Source organism: Neoarius graeffei, chromosome 13 (assembly GCF_027579695.1).
Source record: "Neoarius graeffei isolate fNeoGra1 chromosome 13, fNeoGra1.pri, whole genome shotgun sequence".
Classification (NCBI taxonomy): Eukaryota; Metazoa; Chordata; class Actinopteri; order Siluriformes; family Ariidae; genus Neoarius; species Neoarius graeffei.
Genome location: NC_083581.1, coordinates 72,907,717 through 72,933,662, shown reverse-complemented (window position 1 = coordinate 72,933,662; position 25,946 = coordinate 72,907,717). Strand labels below are relative to the sequence as shown.

The 25,946-nt window shown below is 42.7% G+C and overlaps 2 protein-coding genes across 9 annotated transcripts in view; both read right to left on the bottom strand.

The window, feature by feature from the left end:
* Positions 1 to 25,946, bottom strand: part of zgc:153867 (uncharacterized protein LOC337226 homolog) — a 339,132-nt gene that overhangs the window by 3,554 nt on the left and 309,632 nt on the right. The gene's annotated exons all lie outside the window — the stretch shown is intronic.
* huwe1 (HECT, UBA and WWE domain containing E3 ubiquitin protein ligase 1) overlaps positions 1 to 25,946 on the bottom strand; it is a 144,938-nt gene that overhangs the window by 118,366 nt on the left and 626 nt on the right. For 4 of the 8 annotated variants that reach the window (XM_060938489.1, XM_060938492.1, XM_060938495.1 and 1 more), the window contains exons 2-16: positions 17,715 to 17,764; positions 17,500 to 17,569; positions 17,054 to 17,152; positions 16,764 to 16,970; positions 16,519 to 16,671; positions 16,277 to 16,339; positions 12,986 to 13,081; positions 12,811 to 12,858; positions 12,543 to 12,711; positions 12,339 to 12,439; positions 4,779 to 4,929; positions 4,554 to 4,681; positions 4,298 to 4,438; positions 375 to 480; positions 61 to 168 (exon numbers count right to left, since the gene is read on the bottom strand). In XM_060938489.1, coding sequence (XP_060794472.1) covers positions 61 to 168; positions 375 to 480; positions 4,298 to 4,438; positions 4,554 to 4,681; positions 4,779 to 4,929; positions 12,339 to 12,439; positions 12,543 to 12,711; positions 12,811 to 12,858; positions 12,986 to 13,081; positions 16,277 to 16,339; positions 16,519 to 16,671; positions 16,764 to 16,970; positions 17,054 to 17,152; positions 17,500 to 17,544 — 1,615 coding nt within the window. In that variant the 5' untranslated portion in view covers positions 17,545 to 17,569; positions 17,715 to 17,764. Of the gene's footprint in view, positions 1 to 60; positions 169 to 374; positions 481 to 4,297; positions 4,439 to 4,553; positions 4,682 to 4,778; positions 4,930 to 12,338; positions 12,440 to 12,542; positions 12,712 to 12,810; positions 12,859 to 12,985; positions 13,082 to 16,276; positions 16,340 to 16,518; positions 16,672 to 16,763; positions 16,971 to 17,053; positions 17,153 to 17,499; positions 17,570 to 17,714; positions 17,765 to 21,141; positions 21,273 to 21,301; positions 21,447 to 25,946 lie in introns of those variants that run through there. The other 4 variants (XM_060938494.1, XM_060938496.1, XM_060938490.1 and 1 more) reach the window with 3 other exon arrangements.

Here is a 25,946-nt window from a genome sequence, read left to right as displayed (position 1 = left end):
AACCACCTGCTCGCTATTGTACATGGGATATGAGGCAGTGGCTGCAAGACGTTCGTTCACCTGCTCTGGGTGCGCTCACGGCGCTGCTCTGTGTACGAGGATCAGAGTCGGGTTTGGAGCCTGTGGAGGTCGAGGGTCCTGGGCTGCTCTCCATGGCAACCTCAGACACTGCAAAGAACACAGGAATTTAGTGCAGCGTTAGATTACGAATATGAGATCAGAGATCATTCATTTAAATCAACATGCAAAAACTGTATGATACTTCATGCCAGTGGACTGCATTATTATAATAATAGGTACATCAAAAGTGAGACCGGTAGTACATCTGAAATTCCAGATAGTACAAAACGGAAACCAAACAAACAGGAACTGACTGTCCATATCCGTGTCCATGTCCTCAGTTTCAGCAGTTGTACTCGGCCGCTGGATCTTTGGCTTTATGACGAAAGGGCACTCTTTCCTGGACAGGTCCACTTCATGCTGCACAGACACAGAGTCACGAGAGCAAGTTAGGCGACTCATTTTAGATTTTTCAGATCACGGATCCACCGACGGCAGTTAAATACCACTGCTAGAAAAATAAAAAAAAAAGTCTGTGTGTATTGTTATTTTTACCGCCGAAACGTACAAAAAGAAATGTTAAAAAAAAAAAAAGTCACATTTTTCTTGTAACAGCACTGTATCCCTGGTACTAGGTCATATTTCTTTAAGTAAACAGTATTAGAATCGCAAATACAAACGACAACGTGCGTTGTATATATCCACTTCAGCCGAGTCCGAAAACGAAACCATTTACGACATTGAGTCTTCACTTGAACGTTATGGTATTTACGACAGTGTCAACTTCGTGCTGACCATGGCTGACGCTGACAGCATGGACTCCGAGCTATCGCCTCGACTGTACGTAAGCATAAAGTGTGGTAAAGAAAAGTCTTTTCACTGTCTCGCTAACCAAAACGTGGGCGATTTCGTCTCTCAAGCGTTGAAAGTAAACAATGAAAAGATCAAAACGATCTTTGGTTCTCAGAAAGGTGGTGGTGATGTAACGAGCGCGATGCCGAATATGCCTGCCATAACGTTAGTTCGCGATTTTGGCTGCAAGTATCTGACTGTGGAATTAGAAGAGGATGGAGCCGCAGAGTGTCCTATCGAATCAAGTAGCACGAACGGATCAGCCTTCGATGTGCTCATGAGAGCTCAACGGTCATATGACCACATATACCTTCAGAGAAGTAAGTACTGGAATGCTAGTCCGTGTTATAAACTTATACACAAGAACACACACACTATATGCATGTGCGTGCGTATGTATGTAAAGTGTGTTTCTTGAATTTAAATTATTTTTTCATCTTAATCCGACATTGAAATTTTGCCATGCAAAAAATAAATAAATAAATAAATAAATAAATAAATAGGACAAGGACACATTTTTATTTTGACTGACATCAAAAATATGGGTGCGGCACGGTGGTGTAGTGGTTAGCGCTGTCGCCTCACAGCAAGAAGGTCCTGGGTTCGAGCCCCGTGGCCGGCGAGGGCCTTTCTGTGTGGAGTTTGCATGTTCTCCCCGTGGGTTTCCTCCAGGTGCTCCGGTTTCCCCCACAGTCCAAAGACATGCAGGTTAGGTTAACTGGTGACTCTAAATTGAGCGTAGGTGTGAATGTGAGTGTGAATGGTTGTCTGTGTCTATGTGTCAGCCCTGTGATGACCTGGCGACTTGTCCAGGGTGTACCCCGCCTTTCGCCCGTAGTCAGCTGGGATAGGCTCCAGCTTACCTGCGACCCTGTAGAACAGGATAAAGCAGCTACAGATGATGAGATGAAAAATATGTTGAAAACAATCCATGAACCTAAAGATAAAAAAAAAAAAAAAAAAAAAAAAAAAAAAGGGGGTGGCCTTACATACACCAGTTACAAAAAGCCAAGTGTCTGGGCTTTTTTCAAGTGTGAGCAGTACACGATTCTGGGAAAAAAAAATAATTAAATTTATTCATTCATTCATTATTATTCGATGCTTAAATTTTCTACACTGATGAACACAGGGTCAAGAATGCTTTATTTCCTAAACGTTTTAAATATGAACATCAGCATTTTAAAGATAAAAATGAAACTAGGGCTGCTATTGCTTTAAAAATTGCATTAAAATATCAGTTATTTATAAGAACTATTATTTGATTCCATTTATTTGTCAATTGAAAGACTCATTTGTCCAAAATGTTAAGAAATATGTGCATGCCATAGATTTAACATGAGGGACCGAAAAGCTTAAGATAAAATATTAACATTTTCAAGGTGAAACATCCACATTCAAAAGGTTTAACAGTCTGGGTTTTTTTTTTTTTTTTTACATTTCATTTCTTATTTGTACAAATAACCTGGAAAATACGTAGAACAATCAGGGGGAGACGACCCCACACACAGTTTATGCCACGACCACAGAACAAATGTTTGGGAGAACATAGTAGAAGCACAGTCTCTACATGCCCCAATACACAATCCTCATCGGTCTTCTTTTCCTACAAGTTGAGACACGGAAAATTCCCAAAGCTGGGGGTTCCCGTGCATTTTGTAAACCACTAACTCCATGGCCAGTCTACCAACCTTACTCTGATCACGACTCAAAGATTACTCGGTCTGACATGTTATCCAATTTAAGTCGATGATATTGATCCAAACTGTCAATTTTTTTTCAACTAAGAAAAAAAAAAAAAAACCTTCAAGTCTACTCCACCAGTGCTGCCATTTTCGAAATCACATGATGCATTGCTGCACGCTGATTGGTTGAAAAGTGAATGATGTTGAATTCATCTGCAAGAAACCACGCACCAATGTTTTGAATGTGAACTGTCAAAATGCGTAACAAAAACGGGACTAAAGGCTCACAACACAACACCACATCATGGTATGGAAGGGTTGGAAATTAAACAAGTTAGTACACAAAGTCTATGGTGGTGTTTACATTAGACCGTATCCGTATCGTTGTCGTTGCGGATGCACTGTCCGTGCACATTAAAACGCCGGGAAACGACTCCACAGGCGGAACAGTTTGAATCCGCCAGGGCCCACGTATTCAACCCAGTACGTATCTGATCCGGTGCTGTGTAAACATTGAGGAACGAGGATACGCAGTGCTGAGCTCTAGCTGACGTCGTCATTGGACAACGTCACTGTGACATCCACCTTCCTGATTCGCTGGCGTTGGTAATGCCACGTTGGTCATGTGACGCGACTGCTGAAAAACCTTCTCTTTAGTCCCAATGACACGGCGTCCCTGATTTCCATAAAGAACTTCAAATTTTGATTCTTATGCTCTCTCACTCTCTCGCGCTCGCTCTCTCTCTCTCACACTCAATCTCTCACACACTATATGCTTGCAAGTGGTGAGTGACTTGCGCATGCCCGATATGCACTGGGATCATGTGACGCGCCGTCTAATTAGTCATGTGATTAGCGTATCCGTGTATTGGCGTTGCTGTGTGCACGGGGAACGGTTTTGTTGCGGGCACAGAAATTGTGTGTGTACGCGAATCGTTTTAAAAACGTTAATCTGATGATCCGCTGATTCGAAATAATGTAAACAGGGCCTATAACTAAAACAGCACGGCGCGTAAGGTTCACGAACACCATTTTGAGCTTTGGCCAATCAGCACGCAGGAAGGTAAATCATGCCAGCGCCAGTGAAGCAGACGAACTTTTTGGCCCGATTCAGAAAAATCGGCAGCAGGGAGCACTAATATTGATTTGAAGCTGCTAAAATGCTGATTCGGGAAACCTTTATTGTTCTGTGATCAAACGGAGACCGACAGATTGTATGTGGGGTGGACCGCTCATGAATTAGTTTTGGGGATTTTTCCATGTCATAACTTGTAGGAAAAGACGACAGAGGGGGATTGTGTATTGGGGTATGTGGAGACTGGGTAGAAGTGGTTGAGAAAACCTGCTTGGAAAACGGACCAAAAACTGTTAGTCGTTTTATAGACGCACCACACAGTCACCAGAAATCTGGTGCTCAAGGAGCATTTTTTTTTTAAAGAAAGTTGCATTCATTTAAAATTGTCGAACCCACTTACTTAACCTAATCTTGAAAAACTCTTACCCGTCTTACCTAACGCACCTTTAAAATACATGAAAATTTAGCTAGAAGCCTTTTTTTTTAAAACCACAATGAACTTTAACAGCCCTAACAGAAACACACAGATCCAGCCTGGTATTTCCACAATGGATGAAAACGATATCTTTTAAAGGAACAAATGGTCGCATTAAACCGTGAGGTCTCTAAGGATGCCGAGTGCCTGTACCTCAAGTCTGCAGATAAAAATAGAAAGGCCGCTGTGGGATTGAAAGGCAGCCATGTCCAGATTGGTAATGAGGTCCACAACCCGCACTGCCCGTGTCACAAACGTGATCTGGTCCTGCTCGTCCCCCAGGAACTTGATCACCTAGAAAAGGGGACACTGCGTCTCAGACTGCGGTCATGGCATGAAAGATATGACTAATTAAATGATTTTCCAGAGAGACAATTAAATCTTTAATGAGAAGTAAATAAAAACTAACCTTCAACAAGGCCTCCATCATACCACATGAGACCAAGGCCTCTCCGCCAGCATCATAACTGGCCAAATGGTACAGGAAGGAAAAAAGAGCTGTGGCAAACTGGTGCGGGTACGGCTCCATCAGCGGGTCTGAAATTTGCACAAAATAGAAAAAGGGACACATTTATTTAGAGAAGTAGTGTGTTTGATGTGAAATCTCGTCATAACAGATAGATTTCTTCCTTACCAATCATGGCTTGAATGCAGTTGCGGACCAGTACAGGTAAGAAGCCATGGTAGGAAGCTGTACCGGTGCAGTCAATAATATTTGATAGTTTAGGAGTTCGTTCCAAATGGACAATAGACGTCAAAGTACGCAAGGAGGCAGCCTTTATGTCCTGTCATAAAAAGAGTGCACACGTAAATTCATCAAAACGCTGCACAGTTCACTCATTCATTTCATTTAGCATTAGTCAATCTGAAAATTTTTCAAGTCTATCATCGGCTGGGACGAAAATATTTTTCCAAGTACGGATGGCACGGCTCGAAATTCGCAGTGGTCCGGTCGCCCGAGGCGACTTAATTTGTCATTTGGTGGGTAATTCCTGTCACTAGCCAGCCCGGCTGGCTAGTTGAAAATAAAAAATATATATATGAAGCGAAGATTCAGACACACCGTCAACTAAAGCCGCCACATATTAAGAGTGTGCCGTGTCTGTGTTAATCGATGTGTTTATCGGCAGGACGGAAAATACCGAAGAATTCCGAATCATATCGTGTACGAGGGGCGGCACGGTGGTGTAGTGGTTAGCGCTGTCGCCTCACAGCAAGAAGGTCCGGGTTCGAGCCCCGTGGCCGGCGAGGGCCTTTCTGTGCGGAGTTTGCATGTTCTCCCCGTGTCCGCGTGGGTTTCCTCCGGGTGCTCCGGTTTCCCCCAAAGACATGCAGGTTAGGTTAACTGGTGACTCTAAATTGACCGTAGGTGTGAATGTGAGTGTGAATGGTTGTCTGTGTCTATGTGTCAGCCCTGTGATGACCTGGCGACTTGTCCAGGGTGTACCCCGCCTTTCGCCCGTAGTCAGCTGAGATAGGCTCCAGCTTGCCTGCGACCCTGTAGAACAGGATAAAGCGGCTAGAGATAATGAGATGAGATCGTGTACGAGTCAGGCTGTCGGTTTTTCACTACTGCGCATGCATATAACGCAACTCGTTGAATATCACGTTATCAAATTCAATAGATGTGGCCACATAATCGCCCATTTAAACACGTGTTTTTGTTGTTTACATCTACATCTGCCAAAGCTACATTGCGATGTGGAATTTTCTGAAAGGTGTACAGAAACCGCCAGAGACGGGGACAAGGCGGCCTCGGTCTGGAGAGGAGAAAAAGGCCACCGATAAAGCGTACGAGAAGGAGAAACGACAAAGGACTTATAAGCAAACGTGGGAGCAGGGTAGGCCTTGGCTGCGATATGATTTTTATGGAATAATTAATTTTTTTCAAGTTGATTCCTAGTCAATATGAAGCTCCTAATGCTTTCTCTCTCATAAATGGTTAAATACAGAAAGCATGCTGGACAGATTTTGGGTGCTATAGTCATGATAGTAAGTATTTGTTTTCAATACTCATACACCAATGGCATTTTTCCACTACCCTTTTTCAGCTCACTTCAGCCCGCTTCAGCTCGCTTCAGCCCGACACGGCTCGTGTTTCGACTACCTCAGAGCAGCACGACTCAGCTCGCTTCAGCCCTGCTTAGCACCCAAAACTCACATGGTTTTGGAGTAGGGCTGAAGCGAGCCAAACCGAGCCGAGTGGGGCTAGGGGCGTGAGGAGACACTCCCCTGTGCACTGATTGGTGAGGAGGAGTGTCCTCACACGCCCACACACGCCCCGCGAGCACGCTGGGATCTGTAAACACCGTAAACCCAGAAGAAGAAGAAGAATTACGAGAATTTCTGAAGCCTTATGCGCCTCGCCTCATCTATACGCTCTTGCCAGTATGTTGGCGTTGTCGGTGACAACAAGCCACAGCACCAAGACCAGCAACACTAACGACTCCATGTCCTCCATGTTTATTGTTTACTATCCGGGTCGTGAGACTACCGCTTAAAAGGTCACTGATGTCACTGTTTGCGCCACCTAACGACATCACGTGACGTCCACCCACTTTCGCTAACTCCACCCAATGTGTCCACCCACTTCCAGCCAGCACGGTTCAGCGCGGTTGTAGTCGAAATGCAACTCCAACAGCCCCGCTCAGCTCGACTCAGCCCAACTCAGCACGGCTCGGCTCAGCCCAACTCAGCCACGTTGGTAGTGGAAAAGCGGCACAAGTTGCCCAATATATTATTATTTGTTGATATTATATTATGGTGCTCTGTGTTGTTCTCATTTATGTATTTAATAACAGTATCAAAATACTCGGGTCTTGAAATAAATGCACATTAGTCATGAACAATGGTAACTACTCTCTTTTGTGTTATTTTTGACAGAAGTAAAATTCATACAATGAACAAATTTTGGTGAGTTACTTTGGAAGGTAACTAGTCCGGCTGGCTGGTGAAAAAAAAAAAAAAAAAAATATATATATATATATATATATATATATATATATATATATATATATATATATATATATATGAATTTCTAGGCCTGGATGGACTCGAGCACTTCCGTGTGACAATTATTAATCGTGAAATCATTTAACCCCCTCCCCCAAATCAAGCATCATTCATTCTTTTATTCCGCTTCAGTACATTATCTTAGTACGGACAGCAGTGAATCCAGAGCTTACCCCAGAAACACTGGGTATGAAGAGGGAAACCAATCCATCACAGAGCACCATGCACACTCATTCACAAACTCCCACAACAAGCGACAACTTAGAACCACCATTTAACATACTGACACATTTCGGGAGGTGGGAGGAAACCCACAAGCTCAGCGAGAACACGAGAAACCCGACACAGACAGAAACCCGAGCGGCATCGATAATCCTCCGTCTCGCTCAAACATATTTTCTTTATCAGGTCATCAAAAATACCATCAATGGTGAAAACTAAGCACTTGAATGCACCATCGTAGTAGTGCAAGTCATGGGAAATGTGGGTATGCTATTCACACACCCATGTTCAAATAAAAGACGTGCTCTAGCTTTTTCTTTCGAGATTGCTTATAAATACTAAAAAGGTTGTGGGTTTTGCAAACTTTTGTTTAGAAGGGTTGGTGCAACTGGCTTTGAAGAACTCAAACAATCCTCTGAGCTCAAACCAAATAGTTAAACCAATGCAGGTGACAAACAAAATGGGAAAAGGAAGAAGGAGGAAAAAAAAAAAAAGTCACCACCATCCCTCCAAGAACAGTCAGAAAATTCTTAATTTTTTTCTCCTGCTCTGACAAAGAGCTACAATGACAAACATCCCAGAGATGACCCGTCCCTTTTATAATCCCTTTTGCACAAATCAGCTTTTGTAGGCTGTGATGCTTCTCTTAGAAAAACTGGCAAAGAAACACACTAATGAGTAGCTGAGAATACACAGGATAAAGGCAAGCAGAGCAAGCACTCAACTATAAAGTCACTGGAGTCTTATAATGAGCATGGCTGACAAAAAGCACAAGCGCCGATTGTTCTACACACACTTCCCAGCATAACAAACACCACAAAGAAATTCATCCTAGCAAAGATTTTACCTACCAGCCAGTTCTCCAATTAGAAATGAAACGAGTCTTCATTATTTCGGCTCGCTCGCCATTTTCGGTAGTGGTACAGACAGGCTGTATGCACTTAATTACTGAAGTAAAACAGACTGTTAAATCGATTTCAGTTTAATTACTCCGCGTTAATGCGTGCTCTTTTGCAATTGTACGTTTTGAAAATTTTTTTTAGTTGAACCAAACTGGGTAATATGGAGAGAACTGCATCATACATTCTTTCACATAAAAAAAGCCAAATCAAAATCAGTATTGAGTGCAGAATGAACGGAAGAAAAAAAAAAAAAAGGTTACATATACATATAAAATTAAAGCTGAAAATATGTTACACCCTCATGAGAAAGGCGAGGCTTTTTCCCTCCCACAGTGACAATAGGAGCATCTTTCTAAAGATAATGCATAGATGACAGATACAAACGTCAGTGAGAGACTGAAGCCCCTTATTACAGCCAAAGCTGTACTACTCGTTCTCTAACGACAGCTTCATCAACATGCGCTGAAGCAGATAGAGTCTGACAAAACTGAGCAGGAGTGAAACACAGCACCACAGTGCAAAACTGTCACATTACCGCTAGTACAACATGCCAAGAACAGTACACCATCACCTCACACTGATACAATATTTTATTGCTACCGCAGGGTTCTCCAGACAATCTGAAGTAGCTGGCTTTATTTTAAAAAAATAATAAATAAAATAGTAGTAGGCGGTGAATACTAATGTGCTAATGCGGGGGGGGGGGGGGGGGGGGGGGGGTCTAGAGGCATGCCCCTGCAGAAAATTTTGAAATTTACATGCCTTCCGGTGCATTGTGTGTGCTTGGATTTTTCAGTTACCCTCTGTAGTACGCTGCTTGGCTCTGTAACATGGCTACAAATGCTACGGCATGGTCACATGGTCCAGCTCAGCCAATCAAAGCATGAGAATTGATCAGCAAATATGGTCTGGTCATGACCCGAATTGAAGACAGACAGTTTTGTGGTAAAATAACTGGATTTGCAGCAAATTATGGGCAGCGGAGACAGTACAGACAGTACAGAGATCTCAAGAAGCGCCGGCAACCGGCGGGTTTCTCCGCCTGCGCAGGCAGCCTGCGCAGGCAGTCTGCGCTGGCTACCTGCGCAGGCGGAGAAACCCGCCGGTCGCCGGCGCTTCTGGACATCTCTGTACTGTGAGGTGTATGAGGGACAGGAGTGGACCAATCACTCCTGGGACAACAAGATTCAACAATTTGGGGGAGAAAAAAAAAAGCTTTCATTTGATAACTATACCGCACGCTACTCCTTCCGAATCTTACCTCCAAGGAGTGATCTGGCTGATAGTAGAGCGACTGAATTATTTTTACTCGGCAGATTAATTAGCACAGACGTGTGGAAACACTGACAAAACGGCACAAAACACACACTGAGGCACAAAGCTGTCATATAGCCCAATTCTAATTCACCTGCCAGCACAAAATACATTTCAAGCTGTGGTTAAACATATTGAGAACGTTATACTGAGTCCAGAGACTCAGATTGTTGGCGCGCCCGCATCTAAGACGCACTATTTCGAATAACGAATGCATTGTCGAGAGGGGCAGGGGCCAATATGGACGCGAGCATTTTATACCCTATTTGGAATGTTTCGTGGCGTATTACTTGACTTCATGGTCTCGATATTGAAAATCTTGCACAAATATGCAACTTCCAACATAATTATCTGGATATTCAACAGATTTCAGCATCGGATGAATTTGTTTTGACCGCCGCCATATTGAATATACGTCGGACCCGTTCGTGTATTTACGCCGCCCCGTTTGTAGCGTCCCAAGCGAGTAAAACCTGATCCAAGTCTTTCGCTAGGTGGCGTCTTACGGTCTATGTACGAATATTCAAAAGAGACAAGAAAACATGGATAAGAAAAAGAAAAAAAAAACATCTATTTTGTCATTCTTTGGCAGAAAGAGAGTACATTTACCTGAAGAAACTGATACCCCTGATACCCAAGGTCATACTAGATTTACAACAACTACTACAACAGCAACCACTACTACCACCACTGCCACTGGTGACTACTACTACAGACCTGCACCAAACTGAAAACAAGTTAATAAAATAACGAAATTAGAAGTAGAGATGATTAGAGACAAGCAGAATTAGACCGTCACACAGGGTTCTTGCAGGATTCAGCAAGTTAAATTTTAGACCTTTTTTAGACTTTTTAAGACCATTATGAAAAATTTTTTAGACCAACACGAAGCATTACAACCTGCCCTACCCCCGCCCTTCCCAAAAAAAGACAATCGAGTTCAATTCTCAAAACAAAGTCATTTGTATTGGTAAACTATCAGGGATACAAACTGATTGTGTGCTTATTTATGTCATATGGCAACATTAGTACAACATGTCACATAGCAACAAAAGTACAAAACAATAGAGTGATGCATACAATCTATACAATATCCAAGTTCCTCGGATTGACCAACCTGAAGGATTACAGCCCCCCCCCAAAAAAAAACGACCAAAAAATCAGTTCAATTCTCAAAAACAATGTAATTTTGTATTGCGTCTGTAAATCTCAAACTGACAATCAAGTAGAAGACAATTTCTAGTGATACATACAACCTATACAACCATATATCAGAGTTCCTCTCCTTTAGCACTGATGTCAGCTTCAAGGGCTTTCATTTCCTGCAGACTTTGCAGCGAGCCGCATACCTATCACCTGGTGCGGCTTCCAACCAGTTTCGAAATTCTTCACGTTCAAGCCAAGCTTCATTAAACTGACACGTTCCCATTTTACTCACTATTATTCGACACGCTATCCACACTCTTCATCGCACTGCCAACACAACCACTAACCTTCTCTGACTGCCACAGACTGCATAAACTCAGCGGGAACTTAGAAGGTAGAACTACGGTAGGCGTAGTGGACAAACTAGACCGTTGCATACTTGCCACAATCATCGGTGATTGAAGTTTTTTAGCAGGCAGACAACAATGCAACCGGCACATTTTTTATTAATGTTTTGCAGGCACTTCTAGGAACGGACTGAGCGGATGTAAGAATTTTAGACTTGGATAAATTAAATTTTAGACCTGGGATGAAAATGTGTGTGTTTTTTAGACATTTTAAGGCCTAAAATTTAACTTTCTGAATTTTAGACTTTTTTAGACCCCGCGGGAACCCTGTTCACAGCATGCAAAAAACAAACCCATTCTTGTGCTATAACTTACAAGGAGGAGATAATATAGATGTGATGTATAGTGGCCTGTGGTTGAATTCCAAAATATTGCCACTGATTAAACAATATCTCAATATATTTGGTTGAAGCATTGATTTTTGTCATCTACATTGCTTCATATGGCTTCTAATACCAAAAAAAAAAAAAAAAAAACAGAATTGAGAAAAAAAAAAAAAAAACCAGCCCCTGGGCTGCCCCAGCTGTTCATTGGGCTCACTTGGTTCACTTCAACTGAAGGATAATCACTGGGCCCCCCCATTGTAGAAATGGGCCCCTGTTTTTTCCCAGGAGGGGCCCTGTGGGCCCCTTGACCTGCAAAACAATCTGAGTCTCTGTGAGTCACGAGCAAGACTCTAATGACAGCTTTCATGTGTGGTGGTGAAGACAGAAAATAAAAACCTACAAACGAAACATTGGTCAACGGCTTGCTGACTTTTCTGTTAAGGGCACAAACATTTCCAACGTGATCATATAGTTGTTCCGTTTAGTCTGTAATATAATGCACTTACCTACCTGACTAGCTTGCCATGTTTTTACATGACCTAAACTACCACTTTTTACCCTAATCAACTTGGTTTCCAGGCAACTAAAACCTGGGACTGGGCAGCAGACGGAGCTTTAATTGTCCAGCCGGATAGTTAATGAATTTATGATTTGTCCACCTCAACACGGAGAATAACTAAAACGTTAGCTAAATGCTCATTTCCACAGGAGTTTAACAGCTTAGATAAAATCAACTGCAATGTCAGGACACTCATGCATTTTCTCTGTAGCATCCCTATTACCAGGGCATATGGTTAAGACGACAGCATATGTGCCAGTAAAATGCATTTAACAACAGTGATATAATGCGACAGTTGTTTCTCACCACCAGCTGTTTGTCTGTGATCTGAAGAACATCTACAAGCTCCTCGATCAGCCCGTTGTAGAGTATACTGTTGGCTGATTCTTGGAGGGCGTTGGAGTACACTACAAAAACGCAAAACGTACACCTCAGCACATGGGAGCCCGACAACCTTTAAGGAAAATAAACGGTGCCCTTATTTTGGCCGGAGATTGCGAGGGCACTCACCTAGTATAGAGATGGCATGCAGTCTGGCCTGCACGGCCTGCAGTCGCTTCTTGTGATTGGAGAAGCCATGTGCCAGGCGGATGTGTGTGAACAGCAGTGTCTGCTTGTCTTTAGGGATGTTGTACATGACGGTCAGCGACTCCATGATCTCAGACGGACTTTCTGAGATCTATGCACGCACACACCAAAGAAAAGCAATTAAAGTAAAGTGTGATCAAGAAGGGCATTAAGGCTTCCGGTAGAACGAGTGGCAACAACAGGAACTCACCTTATCAAGTTGTTCAATGTGGATGTAGTGTAGAGTGTTGCTGCTAGACTGTTAAAAGACAGTAATGGGGGAAAAAAAAAAAAAAGTGCGTGTTTTATGCATCTGACATGGTAAAGCCAATAGTAAGTCATTCTTAGGTGTGTTTAATAAAGTAGGAGTTTTAAAATTATTATACATTTTCATTCCTCCAAACCTTTTTCTCCACTTTGACCTCGGAGCTGGGCTCAGCATAGAATTCAAAGTGCAGAGTGGTGGCACTGGGTGGATATTTCTACACACACATGGAGGAAATCATAAAAGGGCAAAATTAGCATATCCTAAAAAACATTAGAAAAAGGTACTAAAGCAGGGATGAGCCAACCAACAGATCCTGATCCGATCTCTGTTCTTTTTTCAACTCCTGTGTTGTGAAAATCACCCTAATATACTAATACATTATATTATTAAACTTACAGCACACCTTTTCGATGGAACAAAAACGTGTTCTATTCCCATCTAGCAAGTTTCATTCATTTAGTTTGATAGCATGCCATATTGTTAGCAAATCGCTTATCCTACTGTAAGTGTATTACATCACTCTAGCCAATGCAGAACGAGTGCTGAATATGGTTTACGACACTACATGGTAGTCAAGGTAACTACCTGAGGCTGGAGACGTAAAACTTCCGCGCTAGCGAGTGACCGTCTCCGTGTCCGAAATCGCTCCCTACTCACTATATAGTGAGGACGCCATTTTGTAGTGCTGTCCGAATGCATAGTTGGAATTATTACACCCTGTATAGTGCACTCAAAGTATCCCACAACGCATCACGAAAAGTAGTGTACAACCGATGGTCACTAACCAAACAATATATCCCATCATGCATTGTGGTCGCGCTGAAAAATCAAATCAAAAGCCTCAAATTTGATTTAATAAAAGGCAGCAGCAAAGAAGAAAGTATTCAGCCTTGATTTAAAAGAACTGAAACATGCAGGCACTACCGTGACCGAGGTCTTGAAAGTACTGAGCGAGGCCCTCTGGGCCGAGGTCAGTATTTAAGGCCGAGATCACGGTATTTCACCATACGGACCGACCTTAAGCTGGTAAATAATAATATATTTTTTTTTTCTTTACCAAATTCTAACAGAAAACGAGAGTGCCCGAAAGGGAAAACCGAGCCGAGCCGCCATTTTGAATCCTCATTCACGGCTGTAATGCAAATGGCTTCCTCCTCGGTATACAAGTGCACTTCCATGGCAGGAAAAAAAAACTACATTTTGCCGCCTATATAGTCCCCTATTTATACAAAATTGAGTCATTCAGGATCAGTGTTGGGCACGTTACTTTCAAAAAGTAATTAGTTATAGTTACTTTTCCCAAAAAGTAACCGAGTTAGTAACGGAGTTACTTTGTCATAAAAGTAACTAATTACCAGGGAAAATAATTATCCCGTTACATTTTGTGTTGCCCCCCCCCCAAAAAATCAAATTCAATTAGTGTAATCATAATAAAAGTGAATGTTAAATGTGTTTATGGCCACTGACGAGGACAAACGCTTTGTTCCTCGACATAATGTGCATTGCACGTAGACATTTTTGCCTTTTATTTCAAGTAATGGCTGTATTTCCAATTTGAAAACGCAGTCTTGGGCTGACCGCTCACCATCGCTGTGTCTTCTGACTGAAAGTGTGCGCAGTAGTACAAAATAACGCCATTTATTTCTAACGCCGTTATTCCCATCACTGTTCAGGATTCAGCCATGTTTTTGCTTGGTGTTAGCAAATTACAGGTTTTTAGCTTTCTCCTGAAATGCTATTTTATTTCTTCTTCCTCAGGGTAGTAAAACTCGCTTTCGCTGTGAAGACTGTCGTTATCGCTATCCATGCTGTAAAATTAATGCTATTCGCCTGAGAAATGCCGGCAAAAATTTATAAGATTTTTGATAATCTTATAAATAAATCTTGTAAAAAAAAAAAAAGATAAACGTTGACAAAAAAATTCGACTATGTTTGCTGTTGTTGTGAACGAGCGAGTCGCCAGAGGTCCATAACTGGGGTCCGTAACGTAGGACACGGACCCACTCACCAGCCAATCGGAGCACAGGATTTGGACTGCGAAAAAAATAAATCCAAGTATTTATTATTTTGAAACCCCACCAACCGACTGACCTGGCACGTTTTAATTGTGCGGCAGTTACGACGTAAATAACAGCGCGACGGACGAGTGTCCGAAAGCGTCATCGATAAGCTCCCTATATAGGGAGTAGCAAACGAGTGATTTCAGGTGGTGTTTACATTAGACCGTATCAGCAGATCATCAGATTAACGTTTTTAAAATGATTCGCGTGCACACAGCAACGCCAATACACGGATACGCTCGGCTCCGCGGGCATCCTGCGCTCCAAATCACTCCGCCCTGAACAGCGAGTGCCCTCTGCAGGGTGCGCACTCCGGCCCTGCGCAGCTCACAGAGCGCACGAGTGAAGCGCACGAGCAGTGATTCCGGACAAATAGCAGGAAGTGAAAGTCCGCGCCGTTTTTCAGCAGTCGCGTCACATGACCAACGTGGCATTACCAACGCCAGCGAATCAGGAAGGTGGATGTCACAGGGACGTTGTCCAATGACGACGTCAGCTAGAGCTCAGCACAGCGTATCCTCGTTCCTCAATGTTTACACAGCACCGGATCAGATACGTAATGGATTGAATACGTGGGCCCTGACGGATTCAAGTTGTTCCGCCTGTGGAGTCGTTTCCCGGCGTTTTAACGTGAACAGACAGTGCATCCGCGACGACAACGAGACGGATACGGTCTAATGTAAACACCACCTCAGACACAGGGTGTGACAATTTGGAAACAAAACATGGCCACCAGGTTTGCGTCGTTAAATACGGAAGATTTTGGAGATAATTTTGAAACAGAAAGATGCGCTGAACACCCGAAAGGAATGTCTATGTATAACACTATCACTAATAATAATAATAATAATAATAATAAATATTGGCTGGGTTATTTTTCATGGTATATCAGATATATTCCATTCAGCTAGCATGATCTGATATACCACTCAACACCAGCCAATATTATTTAAAATATACTTCATGCTGTGCTTTTTTTTCCCCCATTTAACTCTCCATGCATTGGGCATGTTTTCAGAGCAAAGACATTCACAGTTTTATCTGTTCGGTGAGCCCAGACAAGAAAAACCTCTTTCTCTGGCGCGGTTTAGTTAAGTTTCATATAGGCCACAAAATGGATAGAAAAGAAACATATTACAAGCTACAGCACACTTTATTTTTGTTAACCTTAAAGCTGCAGACACCAAAAATGAAAGCCAACGCAATAGGTGAAATCTGCCAGCTGTCCCTGATACTACTGTTTATGGTCCCAAGCCTCCGGCTTTGCACGTTTTCAATCCGGATATGTCCGATTACACATTCGCACCAGAAATCAGTTGATCGTTCTGTCCGGTCCCATCATGTCTTACCGTCATGGGCAGATCTCTACAGCACTCAGCCAGGCCAAAGCCATTCTCCTTCCCGCCCCAGCTCTGCAGAGAGATTAGGAAAAGCATGTTGAATCAATCAAATCAACCTTCAGTCTAATAAGATCAGTGATCTAGAACCTGAGCATGCAGAACACATGCAACGGAGGTCAGGTCTGAACCACATCAAGCTTCTACTCAAGTAAACACCGAAGAGTGTTCCACAGAGCCTGTGATGCTCCTACCTCGGCCAGGTGCTGCAGGCGAGCGAGCAGAGGGCTCCTCTTGTCCGAGCCTAACCTGGTGATGTAGTTGGAGCGCTTGCTGAACACGTACAAGAGGTTCAGCACAGACAGCACCACCTGCATGTCACATGATGCTAGAAGCGTGGTCAAGTGCTGCAAACAGAACGACCAGGCACATAAAGGCTAACCGATAATACCGAGAACAGATGGCGTTCATCATATGGGATGCATAAGTTACGGAGTACCTCTATGGAGCTGTATAGGTGCCGGGAAAAGCTGTACTCTATTAGCAGAGCCGTGAAGTTGAGCACTGCCAGCAGCAAAGCTTTGAGCTGTCCATTGTCTGGTCGGTCACATACCAGCATCCAGGACATGTTCTCCACCGTCTGACCTGCATCGCAGAGGATCCCGTCGAAACGGTCCAAGAGATCTACCCAGTGGTAGAGCTCACACTACCGAGAAGCAGAAAGAAGTATAAGAACACGATGGGTACAATTCAAGGATTCCTCGCGCAGGCTCTGGGTTCGACATTTACCTTTCCAATGTTCCATGTTTTGATGTGCTGCAACTCTAAGAGCAGCTGCTCGTCGCTGCATCCCTTCAGTTTCTCTATGAGCGCTCTGCAGTCAGCAGGCTGCGAGGAGACACACACACAGTGTTAAACACATGGATACGGGAAAACAGACTTTCTGCCTACACCATAGAACTGCACAATATATTGTGCGTTGATCACAATCAAAATATCGACCTTCGCAATATGCACACAAGCCATATTTTTATATAAGCATTATGCAACAAGTCTCAAGGGTTCTAGACAAGTTTAATCAGAGGCGCTGGCATTAGGAAAACAATTAGCACAAGCCGATCTTATACTGTGAACCATACATTGCTAGTCGTATCACCATTTCTGTCCTTAACACGCAGCCCTATGATGCACATCATACTCAGGACTGAGAAATACAAATTTATAAGCATACTGACCGCTTCAGTGGGGGTTTTCTTCAACTTGCTTCTGTCGACCTTCATGGTTACTAGTTTCTACACTGTGTTCCTGGATTCAACATAATTTACATCTGGGTCAAACCTCAAATATTTTAATGAGTTATTGTACATCAAAGTGCATACAGGACAAACAGCCTCGACAATTCTTGCACTTATGATGCTATACAAGAGAAGAGGAAATAATTATTACTTACGGTAATTATTTTGGCAATTCCAACTTAACAGCATCTTTCAGATCTAATACCTATAACAAAAAATTAAAAAAAATGATGCGGACACTTTTTTTCTTCAAAAAGCATTTTTCTGGTTTAGGACAGAACTATTAAAAAATGTTCCTGCTCAGAAAAACAAGCTTTTTTTTTTTAACAAACAGTTAAATCACAAACATTCAGATGCGAATCTGTAAATCTGCTCTCCGAGGGCTGAAGCAAATCTGCTTTTTCACGATGTCAAAGTAAGCACAAGCAAGTCAGTCATTCTGGATGAAAGGGCTTTCCCATGGACTAAATGTAAATGAATGCCATTTAGAAAATCAGTGCACTTTGCTCTCCAAGTGATCAGAAAATATCTTAAGCACTGCTGTCTAAAAGCTATGATGCATCAAAGTAGGTAATTTATTACATATTATTTTGACTGTGTTAATCTTGCATATGTATTCCCTTTAATAAGAAATGACAGATGAGCATGAAATAAGGTACACTGTTGTACAAGCTATTTTTGCTCAAATCGCTGATGGTGAACAAGAAAATTTCATAAGAACGAACAACCAATTTGCACCATCCTGGTCTGATTTCTCCTAATCGAGGAGTTAAGGCAACACATTAGAGAATGGAGCACTGCAGGCTTTTTTTTCATGACAAATGTGAATACAGCAAGCAATGTAAAATGCAATTAGGCAAGAACGGACGGGAGGGAAAAAAAAAAAAAGCGCTTTGTTTGGGTTTCAGACATTTATGATGTCCATAAAACCTCCCAGCAATTCTACAAACTAAAACAACTCTACACAGCCAGGAGTTAAAAATGATGTGCATGGAGATTAAGAGTCGATAATACCACAAAAATATACTATGGCCAAAAGTTTGTGGACACCTGACCACCACACCCGTACGTGCTTCTTCCCCAAACTGCGACCACAAAGTTGGAAGCACAGAATATCTTTGAACTCCGTGGCATTACAACTTCCCTTCACTGGAATCAAGAGACCTGAACCTGCTCCAGCATGACAATGCCCCATGCATAAAGCGAGCTCCATAAAGACATGACTTGCCAAGGCTGGAGTGGAAGAACTCAAAAGGTCTGCACAGAACCCCGACTTCAAATCCACTGAACACCTCTGTGATAAACAGGAACGCCGACGGCACCCCAGGCTTCCACACCTGATCTCACTAATACTCATAGCTGAATGGACACATTTCCACGAAATTACACACACTATTACAAATCTAGTGGAAGTCTTCCCAGTAGAGGAGTTTATTATAACAGCAAAGGGGTCTAAACGTAGAATGGGATGTTCAACGAACACACAAGTGTAACCGTCAGGGTGTCCTGAAACTTTCAGCCTCAGAGATCATGTCACAATATTCAAATATGTTTCTACGATACATAACATTATCGAGGTTTCCTAACAAACTGCCAGCAATGAAAAGAAGGAAACAAATCTGTAACTCACGTTAACATTTTACAGTGTTAAAAGACACAAAATTTTAATGCCAGCTCGGATGCTTCTCATGAAACAATTCTAAAAATGTACAATGCATTAAAAAAAAAAAAAACTCAAAAGTCTTTTCAGAGATACTGTGATACGATCATGATTAACATCACATCTATCTGCACATATCATGTATTCATGAAGAGTGAAACTAGTTTCAATAAAATTATACTCTGGTTAAAACATCACGGCTCAACAGAGTTTCAGTTTCGTTTCACGACACTTCAGAATCACATGAAAGAGGCTTGAGTTAGCTGTGCTGATTGTAAGCCATGATAATACAACACAAGACGTTCTACATCAGCGGCTCTCAAACTTTACACGCAGGGACCCCTTTTTTCTTTACAGGTGTAAAAAAATAAATATGTTCAAGGAACCGTTCAGTACAGTTTAACGAAGATAATCCGAATATTATGCCCATTACTTAAGCATGTATTCTGGCTATTTAACCAAGGAGCTTTCTATTTTTGAACTTTCGACTCACAGAACACATCATGTAAACAAGCTGTCCTTATTTATAGGCGACTTGTTTGTTAAATTTAGACTGGACTAAAACCAAAATCAATTAATTCATGGAACATCTCAAAACGGGCTAATAACTGAAAATCCTAACCTGAACAAATATATAAACTATGTTAAATGACAGGTTATGATTTCCACCACTTTGAGAACTACAGATCTGATTCTTCTTCTCCGCAACCAAAGACGGGAAAGGAAAAAAAACAACAACGGTGAAACACAATACAAAACTGCGACACTTACTGATTAGTGTATCAGTAAAATAAAAACAAAAGTAAATGTGGACTCGAGCCTAATGCTAAGGAGACATGTGACAAGCTGTGACTGAAACTAAAATGGGAGACAGGGGCATTTCAGAGGATTCAGTATATTGTAGTCAGAAATGATTAAAAATATATTAAATGGTCTGCTGCTGTTATAATATGAACGCGTCCAAAAAGCAAACCTGACTTCTGAACTTCAAGATGTGAACTTCAAGTGGGCCCAGAAAGAAAATTTCCACTGACTGACATGGAACATGATTCATAAATTAAATAAAGGCTGGAAATAGAAATAACCAACAGTCTACAAATGTTACTGTAATATTTACTGGAATAATAGAAAGGTTTTAGTAAATAACCTGGACTGTACAGCACAATACAACTAGCAGAAATGACTGGACTGGGCTGGGAGCCACTCTTTTTGTGAGTCTTAAAAGCAACACAATGGCTATTTCATGCTAGCTCTTCACTCCACTGCAGCTAACCCAACTGCAATGCAACAGCAAAAAAATGCACTGACGTGCGCGCTTAGCTTAGCTTAGCGAAGCTAGCTCGGAGTTGTCATTACACTAAATTTCAACAAACGACAGCAAGTCTATCAACTAACCGACAAGATCATTACGCAGTCGGCTAAGATATATATGAGCGAATAAAACAGCCATAAAACAAGGTGGACATAAATACAGCGGACTCGGAAAGAATTTCAAGTTCAGCACCGAAACCTAGCAAGCGATGCTACAGAATATACGATGTCACTTAGCAGTAGCTTGACTTAGCACAGCTAACACGGTTTAACAATATTTACATACATCCAGAAACAAAAACTTCAACCAACGGTAACAAATAAATGTCGAGTATAAACAAGAAAGATAGAAAAAGAAAGAAAAAACGCCTCAGTTTAAACACTTAGCTTAGCATGCTAGCTAGCTAGCTAGCGAGCGAGCGAGCCAAAAGTGCAGCCGAAAAATTCATTTCCAAGATGTCAACACAAGCACAGAAATTCCTTATTCAGCCGCGTAGATAGATATAAAAATTGTTTTTCTGTACGATTAGACAGGTACATTAAATCAACTCAGAGTTCAGTAAGAGAGGAAAGCAAGTCGTGATAAAACACCACCAGAAAGAGGCCGATACCTCGGTCACGACACAAACGGCGCTTCCGTGTCACCAACACGCGCTTGCTGTGTAACTCGAGCGGCCGGCTTCAACTGAGGCCTACGATCATTACAAGTCTAAACTAGCATCTCTCAGCGGCGGGTATCACACCAGTGTACGATGCGCTAGTTGTACATACTCGGTGAATAAAATCTGCGTGTGGTGATGAAAATCTCGCGGCTTATTTGCAGGGAAATTTGCCAGAAAGATGATGCTCGTACACACGGCTTCCGACATGCGCGCTCTCGCCGCTCTGCTGGTGGACTGGAGTGAGAAACGCAGAATATCTCGCTGAATCATTCCGCACACAGGCCTGACCAACAACACACACACACACCTGTCCTCCTGAGGACCCAACACTCAGTACTATACAATAACCTCGCCTAAACCTCAGGGTCTTTAAGCAAACCTTGATATCTTTGTGTGTTTTTTTAAACAAAAGCTGCACTTCAACTTTAAACAGTTTGGCTTATGGACTAGTCAAATTTATCAGAATTACCAATCTATTCATCAAGATATAAAAACATGCCTCACTCACAGCTTTTCCACTACATTAGTGTCTTAAGACACAATACATCTCATGAACTTGTATCATAAAAACTTTTTTTTTCCTCCCCCGGTCGGAGTACTGCTTAAATTTCATATTTATTGTAGTCATGTTGTCTGTTGTTGCCCAAATGAGGATGGGTTCCCTTTTGAGTCGAGGGTTCTCAGGGATGAGAATGGGACATTTAAAAAAAACTCTGAAATGTCTGCCAACTTTCAAATTCAATGATGGTTTAAAACATTTATAAAAACCTTTAAGATAACAAATCCCTACAGATATAATTATATATATATGAGCGATAATGGAGGTAACCGTAACGATATATTAGATTCCTCCTGACTCCATCTTGGACAATTTAAGTAAAACGTACCTTTGTGCTTTTTTGTTTTGATGCGCTCCTGGATGTTTCTAGCTCCTCTGTTTCCATAATTGATCATATCTGAGCACAGAATACACAGAACCTTTCCCGGCACGTCCACTTTTCGGATATGTTCCGTCAGGCACGTCGTCACAGTTTGTGTCCCTATCTGCACGGTAACACTACTATCGAGCCATGCCCATCGGAAACAGTTCTTTATCCCGTTCGATTTATCGATTTCCCTGGCACGATCCTCATTTTTGCGGTCCAAAACTTTCGCCATATTGGCGAAGTAACTTTGAAAACTAACCAAAATAACTAGAACTTAAGAAGTGATCAAAACCGTGTACGTATAGCTTGTTTCTCTGTGAATTGTAGAAGTGAGATTAAACTAGCGCCAAAACGTTGCCGGAAATCGTCGTGAGTTGTCGTTAGTATAAATGTTGAAGAAAGCAATGACGATTTCCGTTATCACAGCTGCAACTAATTTTGCGATGAGCGTTGCCGAAAGATGCTGGCGGGCGGTCAGTCGGTCCTGCCTGCTTGTGCCACCACAAGCGTCACCTCGCGCCGACCCCTGAAATTTTCTCAACAGATTTACACGTTTCACAAAAATGACATTTTCAGCGGGAAAAACTCGGAATTCTGCAGATCTGCGGAAAATTCTCATCCCTGGGTTCTTCCTCATGTCGACTGAGGGAGTTTTTCCTTGCCACCGTTGCGCTCATTGGGGATAGATTAGGGATAAAATTAGCTCATGTTTTAAGCTGCTTTGTGACAATGTTTATTGTTAAAAGCGCTATAGAAATAAACTTGACTTTTATCAGAAAAAAAAAAGTTACTGCACTGGGACATGAACAGCAAAGTGGCTTACTATATTATTACATTTCAGCATCTAAGATTTGTTCAAATGCGTCATCGTCGTCACTGCCGAACCCGATCCGGGCTTGAGGCAAACCATGTTTGCCAGAACTGCAGCACTTATACACATTCAGACCTATGGGCAATTCAGAGTAGCGAATTCATCTATGGGTGGCACAGTGGTGTAGTGGTTAGCACGGTCGCCTCACAGCAAGAAGGTTCTGGGTTCGAACCCAGCAGCCGGCGAGGGCCTTTCTGTGTGGAGTTTGCATGTTCTCCCCATGTCTGCGTGGGTTTCCTCCACAGTCCAAAGATATGCAGCAGTTAGGTTGAGGTGCTCTTGAGCAAGGTACCGAACCCCTGATTGCTCCCCGGGTGCTGTAGTATGGCTGCCCACTGCTCTGTGTGTGTGTGTTTTCACTGCTTCAGATGGGTTAAATGCAGAGGATGAATTTCAGTGTGCATGTGACAAATAAAGGTTTCTTGTTCTTCTTATCTAACCTGGCTTGGGGACTGGCACAAAGTATACACTGGCTTGTGCGGCCCCAGTGGCTGGGTATTTTACCTAATCTGCATGTCTTTGGATTGTGGGAGAAACTTTGTCTCAGAACGTGCAAACTCCACACAGAAAGGCCCCCTCTGTCAGCCGCTCGGCTCAAACCCAGAACCTTCTTGCTGTGAGGAGACAGTGCTAACCACTGCATCACCATGCCACCCCGTTATACACAAGACAGCTTCTAATAACTCATGAGTGTTTCTCATTAAAATCTATCATGACGTAAACAATTAATGTCTCTAAAAATAATTAAAAAATAATAATAAATAATAATACACAATATGACCAAAAGTTTGTGGACATCTGACCATCACATCTGGACATGGTTCTTCCCCAAACACAAAGTTAGAAGCACACAATTGTATCTCTTTGCTGGAACTAAGAGATTTTCATTGGGGGTGACAAAGTTGGACAGGATTAGAAACGAGAATATTAAAAAGGGACAGCACATGTAGGACATCTTGGAGACAAAGTATGAGAGGTGAGACGTGAGGACAGTTGGTGCTACAGGAGAAGAAAAAAGAAAAAGATACAGAGGACAGAAGGCAGATGGAAGGACATTATCCACTGTGGCAACCCCTAACGGGAACAGCCGAAAGAAGAGGAACTAAGAACCAAGTGGCCCGAACATGTTGCAGCATGACAACGCCCCTGTGCACAAAGCACAGTCCATTATGAAGAGCCCCAACATTAAGCTCAACCTTACTGAACACTTTCTGGATGAACTGGAACACCAACTACACCCCAGCCCTCCTCACCAGACATCAGTGCCTGAGCTCACGAATGCGCTTGTGGATAAATTGACATTTCCACAGCCATGTTACAAAACATAGTGGAAACCCTTCCCAGATAATGTTCTTTTGGCTGCTCCCATTCATTCAGGGCTGGCACAGCGAACCTGTTCCACATATTTGATCTGGTATAGGTTTTACACCAGATGCCCTTTCTGACGCAACCCTCCCCAATCTATCCGGGTTTGGGACCGGCGCTAAGTATGCACTGTCTTGTACAACCCCAGTGGCTGGGTATTTTACCTCATCTGCATGTCTTTCGACTGTGGAGGAAACTGGAGCACCCAAAGGAAACCCACGCAGACACTCTGAGAACATGCAAACTCCACACAGAAAAGCCCCTTCTCTGTCAGCGGCTGGGCTTGAACCCAGAACCTTCTTGCTCTGAAGTGACAGCGCTAACCACTTTTCAAAATTTGTATATTTCAGATTCTTCTTTTTTTTTTTTTGATTATAGGGCTACTTTTGTCTTTGCTAAATTATTCTCTCTTAACTGTTCAATCACCAAAGCAAATTCCTTGTATGTCTGAGAGAACTTACTTGGCAATAAACTTGATTCTGATTCTGATTCTAACAGCTAAAGCTGTCGAAAACTCTTTTACATCCACATAGGGATTCAGAGAAGAAGAAACCTTTATTTGTCACATACACACTTCAAGCACAGTGAAATTCATCCTCTGCATTTAACCCATCTGAAGCAGTGGGCAGCCACACTACAGCGCCCGGGGAGCAGTCAAGGGTTCGGTACCTCGCTCAAGGGCACTTCAGCCCAAGGCCGCCCCACGTTAACCTACTGCATGTCTTTGGACTGTGAAGGAAACCGGAGCAAACTCATGCAGACACGGGGAGAACATGTAAACTCCACACAGAAAGGCCCTGGGCTCGAACCCAGAGCTTTCTTCCTGTAAGGCGACAGCGTTAACCACTACACCACCGTGCCGCCCCAGAGAGCTGGATCATATCATATCTCATAGTTAAAGGCTATATTTTGCATATTGGCTGTGCATCATAGCACGTAAGTTTGTGTACACCTAACCATCACACCCACACCCCCTTATTGAACATCCCATTCCAGATGGAGCTGTTATAACAACCTTTCAAATGAGATTGGACATTAGTGCTATGATGCATAGTCGATATATGATGTGATCCAGGTCTGAATGAGATGAATTACGGGATGGATGAAAGAGTCCATGTTACTATGGAGAAAAGCAATAGCTTTGTGATCCCTATGGTGCAATTTTAAGAAACATAGTCTACATACAGGGCGGCACGGTGGCGTAGTGGTTAGCACTGTCGCCTCACAGCAAGAAGGTCCTGGGTTCGAGCCCCAGGGCCGGCGAGGGCCTTTCTGTGCGGAGTTTGCATGTTCTCCCCGTGGGTTTCCTCCGGGTGCTCCGGTTTCCCCCACAGTCCAAAGATATGCAGGTTAGGTTAACTGGTGACTCTAAATTGAGCGTAGGTGTGAATGTGAGTGTGAATGGTTGTCTGTGTCTATGTGTCAGCCCTGTGATGACCTGGCGACTTGTCCAGGGTGTACCCCGCCTTTCGCCCGTAGCCAGCTGGGATAGGCTCCAGCTTGCCTGCGACCCTGTAGAAGGATAAAGTGGCTAGAGATAATGAGAAGAGATGAGATGAGTCTACATACAGGAGGAGGAAGAAGAAGAAGAA